Source organism: Patagioenas fasciata, chromosome 4 (assembly GCF_037038585.1).
Source record: "Patagioenas fasciata isolate bPatFas1 chromosome 4, bPatFas1.hap1, whole genome shotgun sequence".
In the NCBI taxonomy this organism is placed as follows: domain Eukaryota; kingdom Metazoa; phylum Chordata; class Aves; order Columbiformes; family Columbidae; genus Patagioenas; species Patagioenas fasciata.
Genome location: NC_092523.1, coordinates 54641617 through 54657557, shown reverse-complemented (window position 1 = coordinate 54657557; position 15941 = coordinate 54641617). Strand labels below are relative to the sequence as shown.

Here is a 15941-nt window from a genome sequence, read left to right as displayed (position 1 = left end):
TTTTTGGGGGGGTGGGGGAGGTTGTCAGTGGTGAAGACAGACAGGCAGAGGTGAGACCTCCTGTCACAGTCCAGTTAAAACTGCAAGTATTAGAAAGCTAATTTAGAATTTCAGTTGCTTTACGTGAGCTGAGGTATGGTTTCATTGGAATGTTCTCAATGCTTTACACACTTCCACTGAAAGAACTAAAGCAGAGGTTCATTTTTGTTCATAAAGGAGACCAGAACAAACAGAATGCACTTGTGGATCTGGTTCAATGCTTGCATGAAGTTTGTCAGATTTGAATGATCCACTGCTGCAACCAAAACAAAATTCCGTATGTTTTAATCCTGGTACTGCTGGTGTGTAGTAGTTTAATGTCAGTTGAAACGCAATTTAGTAATTATAGTATGCGATAAAGTCACATTCAATCTTTGGGCAACACCAACACCAAAAATTGAATGAGGTCACTTAGACAGCAGTGACAGCGAAGTATACTTACTTACAATAAATAAAAAAAGTTATTTTCCTTGCTGTGCAGCAAGGCAAGTGATGCCCTTAGTGTCAGGTAACAGAGAACAGCCATAGGCAGTAAAATAGGTTGTCAAGATTTATACTAAGAAAACGTATACCCAAATGTACTAGTCGATTTCTGGTATATTTTAAAAACTTTGCATGTCTTCCATCTCCTGCAGTCAAAAAGGCTTCATGACACTTACCTGAGAGCAGAAAGGCCTAAGTATGTGGGCAACCAAGAGGAATTTTTTGGAAGCCTGGGAATGTGCCCTGGCCCAAAGCCACCACCCATTACCAAGCCTGGGCACACTTTAATGCATTTTTACTGGGCTTGAGTACTGTAAAATGGACATCTTAAGTTGGTACAGAGAGCTGGAAGAACATTCTATCTGCTTTGTCAAAAAACTGGTGTCTGCCTTAAAATGGATGTGCTGGTTTTTGTTTTGTTTTCCCTTTTGAATAGTGAGGAATACTTGTGTGGTTTTCAGTGAGTTCTAGAGACTAGAAGTTGCAGTAGAAGGAATATTAAACTTAAAAGACTCTTGAAATAACCTAACAAAAGCTGCTGCATGAAAACAAGTCACAGGTGTTATGCTAGTAGTTATCATAACAGTTGGCCTTTCTGAAATTTAAAGACATCATTCAAGTTTGGTTGCAGAAATTTAATTATGTTCTGGGTAATAGTGGGAGGTTTCCCTACCACTTTAAGTGACACTCTAGGTGGTTAAAGAATACTTTTGTACAAGTTTGGTGTTAGTTACAGCAATAGGTGTGCTTGCTCCTCTGCCTTCTGAACTCAGCCTATACAGGGAAAATGGAAAGTCACCTCGTTACAAAGAAACCCAGATGAACAAAGATGTATCAGCTATGGAAAACCACAGCCCAAAAGAGAGCCATAGGAATACAAGGAAGGTTGTTTACCATGGGAGCAAAATCTCTTGTAATTTTCAAAACCACATCAACACTAAAGCTTAAGATACTCCTTTAAGTGCTGCAGCATGGCTGTGGTACTATTTCTGTAAACTGAAAGACACCATCACATGCAAGAGTCAAACAGATATGTTCCTATGAACTGTAGAAATGTGGGTGAGGAGAGGGGGAATCAATTCGTTACACATATTTCTGGTATTATGATATTTGATGCTTCTCTCTTGACACATTACTCTTTTCAGCATTGATAAATGATGAATGCAGCCTGGAAAGAATTTATATTTGAATTCTGTATCTTTCTGGAGGCAGCTAAATTACAAATGCATTGATTATAAACACATTTTCAATTACTGATCTTAATGGATTCCTTAACCTGTTTTGTATTTGGAATTATTCAACGCGTAGCTAAAAAGCTGTACCAGGTGTGACAAAAAGCTAACTAGCACATGTAAGAATCGTAATGCGATATGGCCTAGATTTTATTAAAGACTGGAAATCCAATGTGAAACATGGTAGGGCTAGCGCTGATTTCTGTGCCTCAGACTCTTCACCAAACTTCTTCCCTGGACAAGCTTAACTTGTCCTAATTAACTACAGCTACACTGTCCTAGAGCAGGTTAATCTTAGCTCCAATGAATGACTGGCAGCTTTTTGGATGCTGAATTAGATAATGGGAATGGTCTTTATAATGACTATTTACTCCCTGAAACTAAGAGAAAACTTATGCAACTGATGAATGATTCGTGCTCAAATTTACGAAACTCTAAGTCTTGAATGAGAAATTTGTGAATGCCTTGGGATCACAAAAACTCTTCTATACCAATATGTAACTATGACTTAGAGAAATTGAATGTACAAACCTTTCAACCATAACAAGATACATGATTGTTGCTTTTAAATTTTGAACCCTGTGACTCGGAATATTTCATTCTGGGTGTACTTCTATGGGTCTGGAGAAGATTCCCAGTTAGGACATGAAGAGGTTCGGGGCCAAGAAACTGCCCTTATGAAATTCCTTATTATGCAAGTGCTTCAACTGTGCAAGGGTTATGCAAGGGCTCTCATTAAAGTGTAGAAAACTTGGGGGTTTTGTGTTCATGGACCGAAACTAAGCATATACTAGAAAATCACAGTGCTTTAGTGGCATAGAACTGAAAAATTTCTCTCTTAGGAGCTTTGTCCAATGAAGGGCATGATTTAGACTGTTGGCTTTTCAAGAGGCATCTCTGAAGTCAAAAGCTGTTTTATAAACAACTTAAGACATAAGATGTGTCTAAAACCTGATCTGTTGGCAACTCTTTGTAAGTGAAGAGATAGTGGATTTGTGGCTGATATAAAAACAACTTAAAAAAAATATTGTAAGAACATGTTGCGAGCCATCTTATTTAGACTGAACAGTTCCTTTGACTGTCCTCTTACTATGTAATTACAATTGTCGAAGTAAAGCATAAAATGATCCTGTAATTGAATCTCAGGGTATTAAAGCCTAGCTAAATATCTTACCACCATTCATACTATCTCATACATACTTTCCAAGAGCTAGAAACAGGAAAAGAAATATGGAAACTCTGTCCATGTATACTACTTATGGCAACCATTTTGTGTAGGGAGCACTGCAGAACTTTGCCTTACAATAGTCAGCAGCAGACAAGGACCGATGCAGATGTATAAAGCTTTTATTTATTATTCATTTTTTTTCAAAGTAATAGAATTGAAAAGTTTCTGGAAAAGTATGTGGCTTGACAAAACACTGGAGATTTAAGAAATACTCATTCAATACCAAAGGGAAAAAGGTAATGGGTAGAAGTTATACAGACGTATTTTTCTTCATATTTTTTCCCACTGGCAACCTATATTGGAGAAACAAAAAGGATTATTTTGTAAAATGGTAGCATACTAGCAGGACTTCAACTTTTTGTATGCTATATAATGGCAGATGGTAAACCACCCATTAGAAAAAGCAAATATCTGGTGGTTAAAGGGAAGCTAGATGCTTTCTTCAGTTGAAGGAGTTAAATGAGTGGAACTGTGGGCAGAGAGGGGTAGACAGATGGCCTGATAAATATGCATTATTGCTGTTACCTACCATGTGTTAAGCACCAATTCCTAACGTGGCTCTGCTCTGAACTATTAGGTTTGCACCCTAGAAAAAGGAATACAAACAGTTGTGAGAGACAAACCAATGGAGCAGAGTATGTAGTGCTTGAGCAGGAACTTTTATAAACTTAAACTTGTGTCTGTGTCATGGTTTGAAGGATAATACTAATGGCACTTTCTAACCTTAGAATCTGTGCACTCTTGTATATTGGGTATTTTTCAGTCTTGCAAAGGTAGAAAATCAACTTTTGGAGTGAATTATGGACAAAATAACTCCTGTCTAAGTCTTCCTAACATATTTACCTAGGCAATATTTTGATTATAAATAAAAAATAATTCAATCAATAAGCAGTTTAAGCTGTGAGTAATACAGTTCTGTGCTTCAAATAATAAATAGGTTGATGTTCAAAACTGTCATTTACACTTCCTGCAAAGGCTTTGCTCTTGTTCAGCAATATGGCCACAGAAAAACTTCTCTCTTGGTTACTTCAGAGACGAGTGAATGTGGCATGAATTAATTTATTTGTGGTTGATGAGTTTGGGGGAAAAAAAAAAAAAGGAATAACTGTTCATAGGACATAAACAGCTGGACTCCTGCTGCCAATATTATCTCTATTTGCTAGACATCTTTGATAATTGATCCAGATGCACTTTTTACAGGTAATCCTTCAGAGTTCTATTAGAATATGTAGCAAAAAAGGAAGTTTACATATGCTAGAAATATAGTTTAAATTCTACACAAAAATATTTTTCAATTATGGCTTCTAAATATTCAAGTTTTCTAGACAAGGCCCTGAACCTTATGTAATCTGGAATTTAGCCCTGCTTTTAGCAGAGGATTGGACTACATTATCTCCAACAACTTCTTATCTCCACGTGAAATTGTACAGTGACTATAATCTGTGACAATAGTCTGCACAGTTAAGATGTATGTTATGTTCTGAAGGTAAATTTACTGTAAAAGCACATGGGCAAGTAACCATAGGAGTTTGCAGAACCACTTTCATAGTGTGTGGTTTCCTAGTGAGCTTCCAGTTTCCTGTATACTTTTCTTTTTTTTTAACAGGAGATAGGAAATACCTCTTCCCCAAAGCATGTCTCAATATCTGATTGTTTGCAGCACTTGTCTACCATGGCAGTGAAACCAGCAGCAATTGTCTTTATTTGATCTTCTGTCATCAGGGGTTTGCGTTTAATGAGGTTGACAAGCAATCTGAAAACAAAGCCACAACACATAGTTAATGATACCTGTTGTAGTTTGATTTACCAATTTAAAATACACAACTCTATGCAGCTCAATTATGAGGCTTTTTTGTCCTGCCTAGAGGAGCCTGTGCCTGTTGGTGATTCTAAACTCCCAGTCTACCACAATTGTTTGTTAGTTTTTTGTTATCATGGTTACAGGTGGGAAACAACTTACTGAAATTTTCTGTAGGTTGTCTTAATTAAGTAAATCCAAAGACTTGCACTGGCAGGGAACCTACATGAAACTGGTTAGCTAAAACATAGATTTCATTCGATAAAAATACCCTATTCTGCCTCTTCTGAAATACATGATGTTATGCACTGACAAGCTCAGTACAAACACATAGTTCCATCTGGTTTTCTCTCTGTTGCTACTGAAGTCCCAGTCAGATGACAAAACAGGGGTTTTGTAGCTTCCTTGTCTCCCACCTAAAGTGTAACAGTTCAGAAGTTTCTCTACAAGATATTTCTTTTAGCTTACTTCATCTGCCCTAATTCCTGTTCAGCAGGAGGAGCACTGCACAATTTTTCATCAAAGTTGAACATGTCAGGGTTAAATGGTGGAGGCACATATTTGGTATCTACTCCCATGGCAGTGAAACATGGTCTCCTGTAAGCATAGGAGTCGCTGCAGCAGTGTGAAACATTATCATTTATAGGTGTGGTCTCTTGTCTTCTGCACATGTCCTGAATCACAATGCTCAGCTGAGAAGGAAAGAGGAAGGACAAACATGAGTTACACCTTCTGCAGTAACAGAAGAAGTATATGATGTTCATGTCACGCTAGCACAGCTGGAAGTGCAACCTCTTGGATCTAAACACCTGTTTGGAAATGGCACGGTCTTAAAATTTTAAATAAATATATGTTCCTTGAGTTGGGCATTCTTTAATCTGCAAATTGCCTGTCTATTGGGCTTACAAACAGACTTCAGCTTTTCCAAATCCAAGCTACCACGGACCAAATTGACTTACTTTTGCTTTCTGAGGGAGACCCAAGTTTAGCTAAAATTTTCACAAGCTGCCATCAGAGAGAACTACTTAAGTTCTCATACCCATTAAAAATGAACAGACTTCAAATTCTGTTAGGTGGATGCTTAACTTGGGGTTTAGGAAAAATGATTGTGCTTATGGTCTCATCAGAATTTGACATTTTTGAGAACAAAAGATATCTCCAAGAAGAGTAGAGAGAATAAATAAATGTACTCACATATCCCTCAGAACAAGGTAGGCGTTTGTCTTCAGGAAGCTGACAGCACTTAGTACCAACAGCTGTCATTTTCTTTCCAATTTCAAGCAAGGTATCAGTTGATACCTGAGGCATTTTCTTAGTGTAGCGGATCAGAATTCTGAAAAAATCATATCAAAATGATTGTTTGCTCACATTTGAAGAATGCTCTAATGAGCTAAACCAGTGAAGTGAAAACAGAAGTGAAGACCAAATAAATTTGCTCGAAGCAGCCAAAATCATCGTCTACACTCAAGAATACTTATCAGAAAGTACTTACGCCTTAAGGAAGTCTGGCTCGCCATGGGTGGTGAGAAGGTCACAGTTTGTCTTTACAACATCCTGAGTTTCTTTGATATGTTTGTTCAATTCCTCTTGCTGCAAAAACATATGAATTTATTAGGAAAGCTGAAACAGGACGTCCTGGTAACTGTCATACAAATACACCTTTTGATCTCTTCTAAAACTTATTAGCTAGAAGACACTCTATTTTCAAGGCCGATCACTTCAGTATTGCCTGGCTGGCGTAGGGAGGACTTGTTTTTTATGTGAGTCTTCAGTTCTAACACATATTCAGTTAAAAAAGCAGCAAGATTTTTGTCATTTAATTTAAATTAACTACCCATCGGACTCTACTTATTAGGCTATGAGTTTTGTTTGTTTGTTTGTTTAAATTGGTGAATATTTTTACAGTATAGGATTGTCAACTGGGAGAGCAACATCCTCTATCTTTTAGCCAAAGCTGTCCGTGACTCAAATTGTGCCATGGCTTGAGTGCAATTCAGTTAAAGATTGGGAGGCCTAAGTTTAGGAGTTTTAATGTGAGCTGACCATGCAGGTTCCCACCATAATCCATGAAGAGCCATACTCGGTACAGGCAGTGGAGTTCATAGAATAATTCAACTAACTGGCTATTCATCATCAGTACCAACTAAGCATTCTAGTTATGTGTAAACAAAGCTTTGCACCTACAGCATTTCCATAGCACTCAGCAGGGTTGTCTGTTTTGCAGCACTTTTCCAGGAGTGTTTCAAATCCCTTAGCAACTCTCAGAATCAGCTGTGTGGAGAACTCAGGGTGTCTTCGTGCATATTCATAAACAAACCTGAAAGACACACAGGCTGTGAGTATCAGCGCTTCCAAATAATATGCTTCTTTCTTCACACACAACACAGTAATTGACAATGGCAGTTTCTCAGATGAGATCAAGTAAGGTGGCCAATGAGCTTGGAATGCCGTTTGCTTGTTTTAGAAAAAAAAAAAATTTTGGTCATTCTGTTGTCTGCCAACAGAGTAAATGTGAGAGGAACAAAACAGTTCCCCAGGACATAATACTTCTTAAGCAGATAATGTATGGCGGTATGTACAAAGCCCCTGTGTAAAAGAAAGGTACTGATAAACTCAGCTTAGATAGGTACAACAATGCTGAACAGAAACAGTCTCAAAGCATTAATGTGAAGCTAAGGGTTCAACTAGGGTAGAAACTACATTAGTTACATCAGACTTTCATGCAGTCATCTGTTTTCTGCATATGCACTTGAAACATCCAAGAGGAAAGTTTTTTGAGTCCTGCATAGGCCATAGTCCCAAAAAGACTGCAGATCACATGTAGGAGTGTTCAAATACAAGCGTGTGTACTGTTGGCACTACTTACTCTGACAAGAATTCATCGTGGCCTGCCTCAAAGCTTTTACATATTTCCTTATCTTGTATGTATTTTTCAACTAGTGAAGGAAGACCTTCAGGTTTGTCATCAAATTCTGCTTCTAGAATGCACTGGCTTCGTTCCACAATTGACTTCTCACAGCAGCCTTTGATTTTACTTGAGAAAACATCTTGTTTAGAGCACATATAGGCCACAATCTCTGCCTGCAAAATTAAAACATATTACCAGACAAGCTATGAGATAATAATTCAAAGGCAGATTAATTCATCTCCTCTCTCTTTATCAGGCTGTTCCCTTTTCCTTCAGGTCACCCATTTACTTAGCACTTGCCTAAAGAAAAGCTGTCTCCAAACAAAAAGGAATTATCAGAGGCACAGGCATGCCCTGTATGTATTGAGCACGACGTTCACAGCCACAGGAGAGAACGACGTTTCCTCCCTGATCTTAGAAACTTTGAGAAGTCAAACTCTGGAAAGCCAAGGAAAGTCATTGAGCAGTCTGTCACAAGGATGCCTTATTAATCTTTTCAATCCTGTCATGTGCTCAGTTCTGATAAAGGACAAAAGATGAAAAGCCTCGGAGCTTCAAAAAAACAGCACTGGACACCAGTTGCTGTAAGAAGTGTGTGTAAGTTGCAGCTGAACAGGCAATACTTAAATCATGTTGCTATTGCATAGTTTTGCTAATTCTCCCAAGCACGCTGTCCTGCAGAGGTCATTTGCACTACAGAAAAGCTGGATTAATGACAGCACACACAACTGGATGGCAAAAAAAAACCCCAACTGTGGCCTTTTTGCCTCTGCTCTCTGCACTAGATCTGGAACTGGTCCAAAACCTAGTTCCAATAACACTCAGCTGAGATGCCCCTGAGTTTTTCAGGGCTGAGGAACCTTCCAGCAATGCTGAGTACTAGTTCCTTGGGCTGTGAACTAATAGCTGCACAAATTGTCTTCCCAAACATTTTTCAAGCATGTAAAAATTTCTGAAAAATATTTAGCTTACCCTGTCATCCATGCACTCTACCATGTCCCCTCCACAGCACTCTTTGTAGGTACTCTGAGTATCACGGAGAATTTTAAGAATTTCTGAGAATGGAGCCTGAGGATATTTCTGGCTCAGGAGAGCAAGTTTACTAGATGGAAAAAGAAGAAAAATACACTTGCTTTAAAGCTCCATTTCAAACAGAAACCTTGCAAGTCACTAATACTTATGGTACTGTAGATCAGCATTGTTTCAAGTAAATATTCATTCTTCTCATCTAATTTCTGGTGGCTAGAAAAAAAAAGGGAATATACACCTGCACCAGTAACCCAGAACTCCTTTAAAATGGAAAGTAATATGATTATGACTCCTCTGTTCTATGTAAAAGAGCTGTCTATGTAAGAATCACACCCTACAATTCCCCATCACTCTTGCATCAAGCATGTCTAGATTACTTACCACAGACATATATAGTTCTAACTAAACCTTTAAATCAAAGCTGACTATATCTAATAATGTAATCCTAGTCAATATTAGTGTATTTGACTAGCCACAGGATGAAAGCAGTTCTCTGAGCTTAGGCAAGTGACACACTTAGTAATTGCAAAAGTCTTTCTTAATCTTAAAAACGCACCTTTGACAAAAACTGTGATTCTGCCAAATCTGATTCTTTGCTTACTTTCAGGTTCAAACTGGCAACTTAATTGCTGATTACCAACATGCCTACAACTAAAAGCTGTAGGTATCACAACAGCTTTGGCAAAAATGTAGATTAAATACATTGGAATCTCTAGTGATACTCTGTCAAATTACTCCACATCTCCTGGATTGGTTCTAGAGCTGGTTTCATTTCTTTTGAACTCTCATGACTGATTTTTTGCTCACTATCAGCCTGGAAAACACAGGTTCCCCTTTGCATCCTGTCTTTACAGTGAAACCTGATTGGAATCAAATTATACATTAAAATAAATAGTCTAAGAAATCACTGTTGGCCTAGTGTTGAAAGTCTGTTCCGCTGATCTCTATTCTGTTGGACAATGGTCCGTAGCCAAAAGTATGCTAAGAAGTACCATGAGTGCAGTTTTCAAACTCAGCATATAGAAGTGAATTATACACACTGATATTTTCTTCTTGAGTAGTTTCAGGTTAAGGTTAACTAGCCCACTTTTTATAAAAAATGGATTGGAACTTACTTTGCTTGGAAAGTTCTCTCTCCAAACTTGTTGAGGACTCCACAAGCATACTGGTGCTTCACACTTACTTTCTTGGCTTTTTCTTTAATGGCAGTTGCCTACAGTAACAGGATGCAGATTGTCACATTAAACTGATTACATCTAGTGGACTGAGAAAAAAAGGAAATCTGAAAATCCCACTTCAGAAACACAGCAGGTTCTGGTCCAGTTAGCTCTGATGAAAAGTCAAGCAAACTGACAATTCCTTTGGTAGCCCTAACCAGTTCACAAGCCAGCACCTAACTTCTAGTCTGTACCCTAGACCTTATGGCATGGTGAAATTTTTCTACAGACATTGATCAAATACCTCAATTGCATTGAAACCCAGTGGCTTCAAAGGACCATAAGTTGTCATTCAAAGCACTGCAAGATTACATGGAAGTCACTTGGGCTGAGTTTGAAGCCAAGGGAAAGTTTGGCTCATGCCAGGCTCAAGGCTAACATGAAATCTTGTCTACAGTTATTTAAAAAGCAAGGCTAGGTTGAAATCATCTGCTATTGATTCATATCAGATCAATCCTGGCACTTCTCTACAAGTTCTTCATACAAAGACTTTCAGAAACAGGAAGATTCTACCCATTTCTCACTCTTCTCCATTTGCTTGGGCAACAAATAGGGGAAGAATAGGAGAGACCTCTTATACGCCTACATGTTGGATGTGGCAAGGGTACGTTAGGCTGTCGAGTGAGATCAGTCTTTCCCTAGTGCTTCTTTGGTAGCATGCCTTCTTGCTGCATTTCACCACAGATGAAAAATCCCAAGTGATACACATTATTTGGACTCAGCGCATCTGCATGATACTCTTGGCTGCCTAATAATGTGTTAGCAAAAGGACGGAAAGACAAGCTTAATTATCTACAGTTTAATTATTTTGGTTTTTCACTTAAATAAAATCAAAATATTATTTTTTTTTTTACCATCTTAGTTTCTATGAAGCCATACACAAAGTTTACTGAAAACCACCATGGGAAAGCACAATTTCAGATTATAAACTGATATTTAACATTTGCCTTACAAAATCACTTCTTGCTTTGAAGAGAATTGCTGCTAATATCAGAAAAAAACCTTTATGTTGCAGACCAGTTGATTAGTTTTCATCCACAGTGAAAGATTTGGTTTACCTTTTCATCTAAGCAAGCATTGATATCACTCTCTTTGCAACAGGTCTGAAGTGCGTGCTCATAATCAGCAGCCAGGGCGAGGATTGTTGGGGCATACAAGAAGGGGTTTCTTCTTGCTACTGTGTAGATGAAACTAAAAGGAAAAGGAAAACATAAATTAGATATTTGAACAGCAACAGCACATGGCCTGAAGTCTCTTAACGCTTCTATGACTTTTATTTCTAGCTTAGAAACACAATCTACCTTGCTGAAATAATGCCTGCTAATGGTAAATGCTCTCACTGTTTCCAAAGGAGGGCTCAATAATAGTGATGGAAGAATGAACTACTTATATCGTTGGCCACTTAGTTTAATGTACATATGTTTTTTAAAAATGCACTACCGAATACTTAAAAATTCTGATTTTGAGTGTTAAAAATTAATCTGTGGCCATTTCACTGAGATTTTATTGCCAATTTTTGTTCTTTTTACTGTTATCTTCGTATCTTTTCCAGATCCAATGTGGGTAGTGGAAAGCTGGAGCACGTAAATCATTAAATCAATATTGGAAACACCATGTTTTTTTAGGCAAAAAAAATCCCCCAAGATTTATAAAATGTGATCTCTTAAAGCCCATTTTTGAATGGGAAAACCTGTTCTAGCAGGTTGTATTCCATACTAACATGGAATGACAAACATGATCAGAGCTTTGGATATGTAAGGATTGAGCAGCTGTTTTATACATGCAGATATGAGGTTGATATGAGGATACACAACTTTTTCAAATGTCCTGCATGCCCACACACTCTGTATAGCCTTGCATCCCCCTTCTACATGACCAAATATTTAAATAGTACAAAATGGCTATTTTTCTTACTGTCCCAGGAGTGACACCCTGTTGTCCTGGTACTCCTTGCATATCACATCAGCACCTGGTCTTTGGTATGGCTGAACAAAGTCTGGTTGGGGAACTTTAAATGTCAGGAAACACTCATTTCTTTCAGGATCAGCTTTGGCACAGCAGTCAGCCATTGCACCATACGAGTCACGAAGTTCTTTTACTTGGCAGATTTCATCCAGGAAAATGGAGGGCTATAAGGATGATATTGGGGGTCAGAATTATAGTTTATAGAAAGGGTAATGTACATTCTATTTATCTTTAAAAGAAAACCCAGACTGAAAAGTAAATAAATTTTTACTCAGTAAGATTTAGATCATACATCAGAATAATCCAGTTTTCAACACAATTTCTGAAAGTTTTATTTTATGTGGTCCAGTATCAAAACTGTTGCAATGCTTTATTGAAAAAAACAATTTAAATTGTTATTTAAAATACTCCACGCATGACAGTGATCTCCTTTTACTTATAATCTGACCAAAGTGAATTTTCTGATGAATTGACGAATTCGATATACTACTTGATGATCAGCTTGGGAAACCTTTAGGGAGAACTGATGTGGTCACGTAATTTGGTCTGAATGTTAGAGCTCGCAAGAACACAAGCAACTAACTTGCTTAAGGGCCTGTCTGAACCTGCTAGACATTCAGGGGTATTTCATACCTGCAAACTTCTTTGATACCTGATCTTGGAGGAGTTTTTTTAAAAGAAGTCTTTACCTAAGTACCTTAAATGAGCACAGATACCTTTTCAAGTCACCCCACTGCAAAAACCCAAGTGCTTGGGTCACTTGAATACCTAGAATTAGACTTGTATTTTGCAGCTGGCATATTTGTACTAAATTATAACATTTATTTCCAGGCAATGCTAAACTTAATGTGCCAAAATCTGGTTTTAGGGCTCGAACACATGGCTCCACAGATCATTTAGGCACTTTTGAAAGGCAAAGTTTCAGAATCTGACAAAAAAGAATTCCTTTGTTTCAGCACTAAAATCTGAGCATTGGCTGGTGACAACAGCAACACCTGCAAGGCTCAGGCATAAAGCTTTCATGAGGATGATAGCTGCATAATATGAGGAGAAACACAGTACCAAAGGGTTAGCTGCCTACCAGTGAATTTCCGCACTTAGGACCATCCTCATTGGCTGAACACGCCTGTGCCAGATCAAGAACATTCTTCACCAGTTTAGACAGCCCTTCATAAGAACATCTCTGGAGATACTGGGCAAATGTGATCATGGTACTGAAACACAAAGCACATTTTGGAACAGGGAGATAAGAAACATAACAGTCATTATTTTCAAAGGTGCTTCTGGAGTCAAAACTGTTTGTTCAAATGATACGCACAAATGCTTAAACAAAGTAACATGAAGAGTATAGTACCAGATCCCATATCCTTCCTTTTCACACCTCCTTTCTGAAAAATAGTTTTGACTTTGCTTACCAAGAACAAAAGACTTGAATAATGCATTAGAAACAAAACAGAAGTGACTGTGATTTGAGTTTTCTACCCCTTTTACCAGCATATCCATAAGTGCCACAAACTAAGCAGGTTTTTGCCATTGTTACAAATTATTACCTTCAGGCTGCCTTCTTTCACAACAGTTTATGTTCCTGTCAGGGCCCTCTGCCATTCCCAAAATCAGTGTCAAAAGAAAAAAAAAAAGAATTTTCCCAGGAAACCTGCCACACATTTATTTTTCTAGGTTGATTTGGGGTCTTTTTGTTAATGTCTCAATCCAGCCTAACTCCTTTCCATCCTAAGGTTATTGAAGCTGTATTATTCACACCTATTTTCTTTTCACATAAGAAACACAAGTCTTCTTATAAGGTTTGCAGTGAGTTCTTTTCTCTCAGAGAGTAAGAAAGTAATTTTGAGTTCTGCAGGCCTTAAAATATTTATAGGTTTTCTATACTAACAGTAAGAATGCTAACTCAGTGCCCTGTTACAGTGAGACATACACTCTTCACTAGCTCATGCAACACATTTTAGTTTCTCTTTTTTGTCTGTTACCAACAGAGATGGAAAACAATTAGAAATCGTAAGCAGAACATTCACTTACACTGCCTTAAATGTCTCTTCCTTCAAATCATTGTAGCGATGAGCAATCTCACTCTTGTGCTCTAGGAAAAAAAAAACAAAAACAAATCCCCAAAAATTTATGCTCACTGTGGTAGACCCCTTAAAGAATATGTTCAGGGCACCTTGGACCAGGTTTTCAGACGTGTTCAGCATTAACCCATCTCTTATACTTAAGGGACTAACATTATTTGGGAAGAAATAAAGCTAATGTTGAGCACTTGTAAAATCCCACACTGAGGTACACCACCCTGGGTAATGAATACGGCTTTTCTGGGAACTTGAATCTAGAGCTTTCTTCAGGTCACTTTGAAGTCTTTGTTGCCCCAGATGAACATTCTTGTCTGTTTGTCCACAGATACCTAACTCCTATGCATGCTCATCTCTCTGAAGGAATCCAAGCATGTAATTTTGGGGATTCTAATACACTAGCTACCTCTGTAAGCACATACTTAATTCAGACATTCAAAATGACTGTTGCAGCTTATTGTCAAGGGGTAGCAAACATGTACATACCCATACATAGCCATTACATAACCAACCACATGATCATGTCTACATTACAAATAAAAGAACGTAGCTACAGTCTGATTAGAGTAAGCTTTAGTAGAATTTTCTTTCTTTGAATACAAAATTATTAACTTGGCAGATTCATATTCTTGCTCCACCCAGTGCATATCATCTCACCCAGTTAAGTAACTGCCTGGAGCATTCTATCCATCTCTTCAAGACTTCTTAGTTCAGTTTTTTAAGTCAGTAAAATTTTCTGTTCTCTTTGGATCAAACTTGCAAGAATTGTTCGTGAAATTGCATTAAAGTCATCAAATGGATATGACAAAGACTTCAAAGACAACTAATTAGTCCTTTCTTACCTGCCCCTCGAGCAAATCTTTGCAGATTCCTGGATGCAGCAGAACTAAGGAGGAAAATAAATGAAATTAATGTTACCCACTTCATGACTGCAGATTATGATGTGGGCTAAACTATTCAGAAATGCTAGGGAGATTGAAAAGAAAGCATTTGCTTATATACTCTTTACTACCTGTGTCTGTAAAACATTAACTATAGAGCTGGCGCTTGTAGATTTCCGTTTTGTCTGAGGAAGATTACAAAACTTGGATTGTCCTTGCCAAAAATGAATTTGATATCATTTGTTTATTATGGGTTACTCTGGGCCTTTTTGTCCTGAAAAGATTGAACCTTCCAGCACCCAAGTAGATAAAGTTTTGCGTAAATTTCCTTATCAAAGGACAAACAAGGAGTTCAAGGCATCAGACAAAAAAGTCATCAAGTCTAATCCTACAGCCATGCCTTTTTTTTTTTTTTTTTGCTAGTATTTGTTCAAAAGCCAAGCCAGTTGGTATTGTACAGTAACACAATTCGTCCAGATAGGACTCTGTTCACATACTTGCTCATAACTAGAGAATTTAAATTTTAGATCAATTTACAAAGATGAAGTGACTCATTTAGACTTCAGTATTAAAAATACAGATTGGTAAAATACAGCAATGATCACAAACATACAGCTAAACAGCACCTCCAATTTCAATCGGCTTCCAAATTCTTAAGAAACAGAAGGTAAAGTGTGGAATGGGTACCGAGGAATCCGAGTCTCACAATACATGTAGCTCCAGAGTGGAACAATTTCATGCAGACAAAGGACCTGAGTCAGTGAGTGGGAACTGACACTTCCACGCTATTCAGGACTGCATCTCACTCCAAATTTTGGGACATACGCTTAGGCTAACATCCAAGAGGAAGGCTGCTCAAACAGCCAAGGGCCTGATTTAAACACCTGATTTGTGAGGTCCTGTTCTGGTTTTCTGTAGGTACTGCTACTCACCAGGATCCAGAAAACTGCCCAAGACTTGCTCATTTGCAAGAGCTGTCATTTCATAATTTTCGCAGTTCCTCATTTGAGCTGAGATCCTCCTGAGAGTAATATCTCAATTAAGCACCACTCTGCTCTTCAAAAGTTTCTGTTGATTAGT

At 37.9% G+C, this 15941-nt stretch overlaps 1 protein-coding gene across 3 annotated transcripts in view; it reads right to left on the bottom strand.

The window, feature by feature from the left end:
* LOC136101007 (albumin) overlaps window positions 1–14970 on the bottom strand; it is a 433515-nt gene extending 418545 nt beyond the window's left edge. For 2 of the 3 annotated variants that reach the window (XM_071807911.1, XM_071807910.1), the window contains exons 1-14: window positions 14823–14970; window positions 13934–13994; window positions 12981–13113; window positions 11849–12063; window positions 10993–11125; window positions 9833–9930; window positions 8661–8790; window positions 7647–7861; window positions 6965–7097; window positions 6273–6370; window positions 5975–6113; window positions 5249–5472; window positions 4603–4735; window positions 3511–3568 (exon numbers count right to left, since the gene is read on the bottom strand). In XM_071807911.1, coding sequence (XP_071664012.1) covers window positions 3518–3568; window positions 4603–4735; window positions 5249–5472; window positions 5975–6113; window positions 6273–6370; window positions 6965–7097; window positions 7647–7861; window positions 8661–8790; window positions 9833–9930; window positions 10993–11125; window positions 11849–12063; window positions 12981–13113; window positions 13934–13994; window positions 14823–14907 — 1848 coding nt within the window. In that variant the 5' untranslated portion in view covers window positions 14908–14970 and the 3' untranslated portion in view covers window positions 3511–3517. Of the gene's footprint in view, window positions 1–3083; window positions 3276–3510; window positions 3569–4602; window positions 4736–5248; window positions 5473–5974; window positions 6114–6272; window positions 6371–6964; window positions 7098–7646; window positions 7862–8660; window positions 8791–9832; window positions 9931–10992; window positions 11126–11848; window positions 12064–12980; window positions 13114–13933; window positions 13995–14822 lie in introns of those variants that run through there. The other variant, XM_065836700.2, reaches the window with a different exon arrangement.
* Between the last annotated feature and the right edge of the window lie 971 nt (window positions 14971–15941).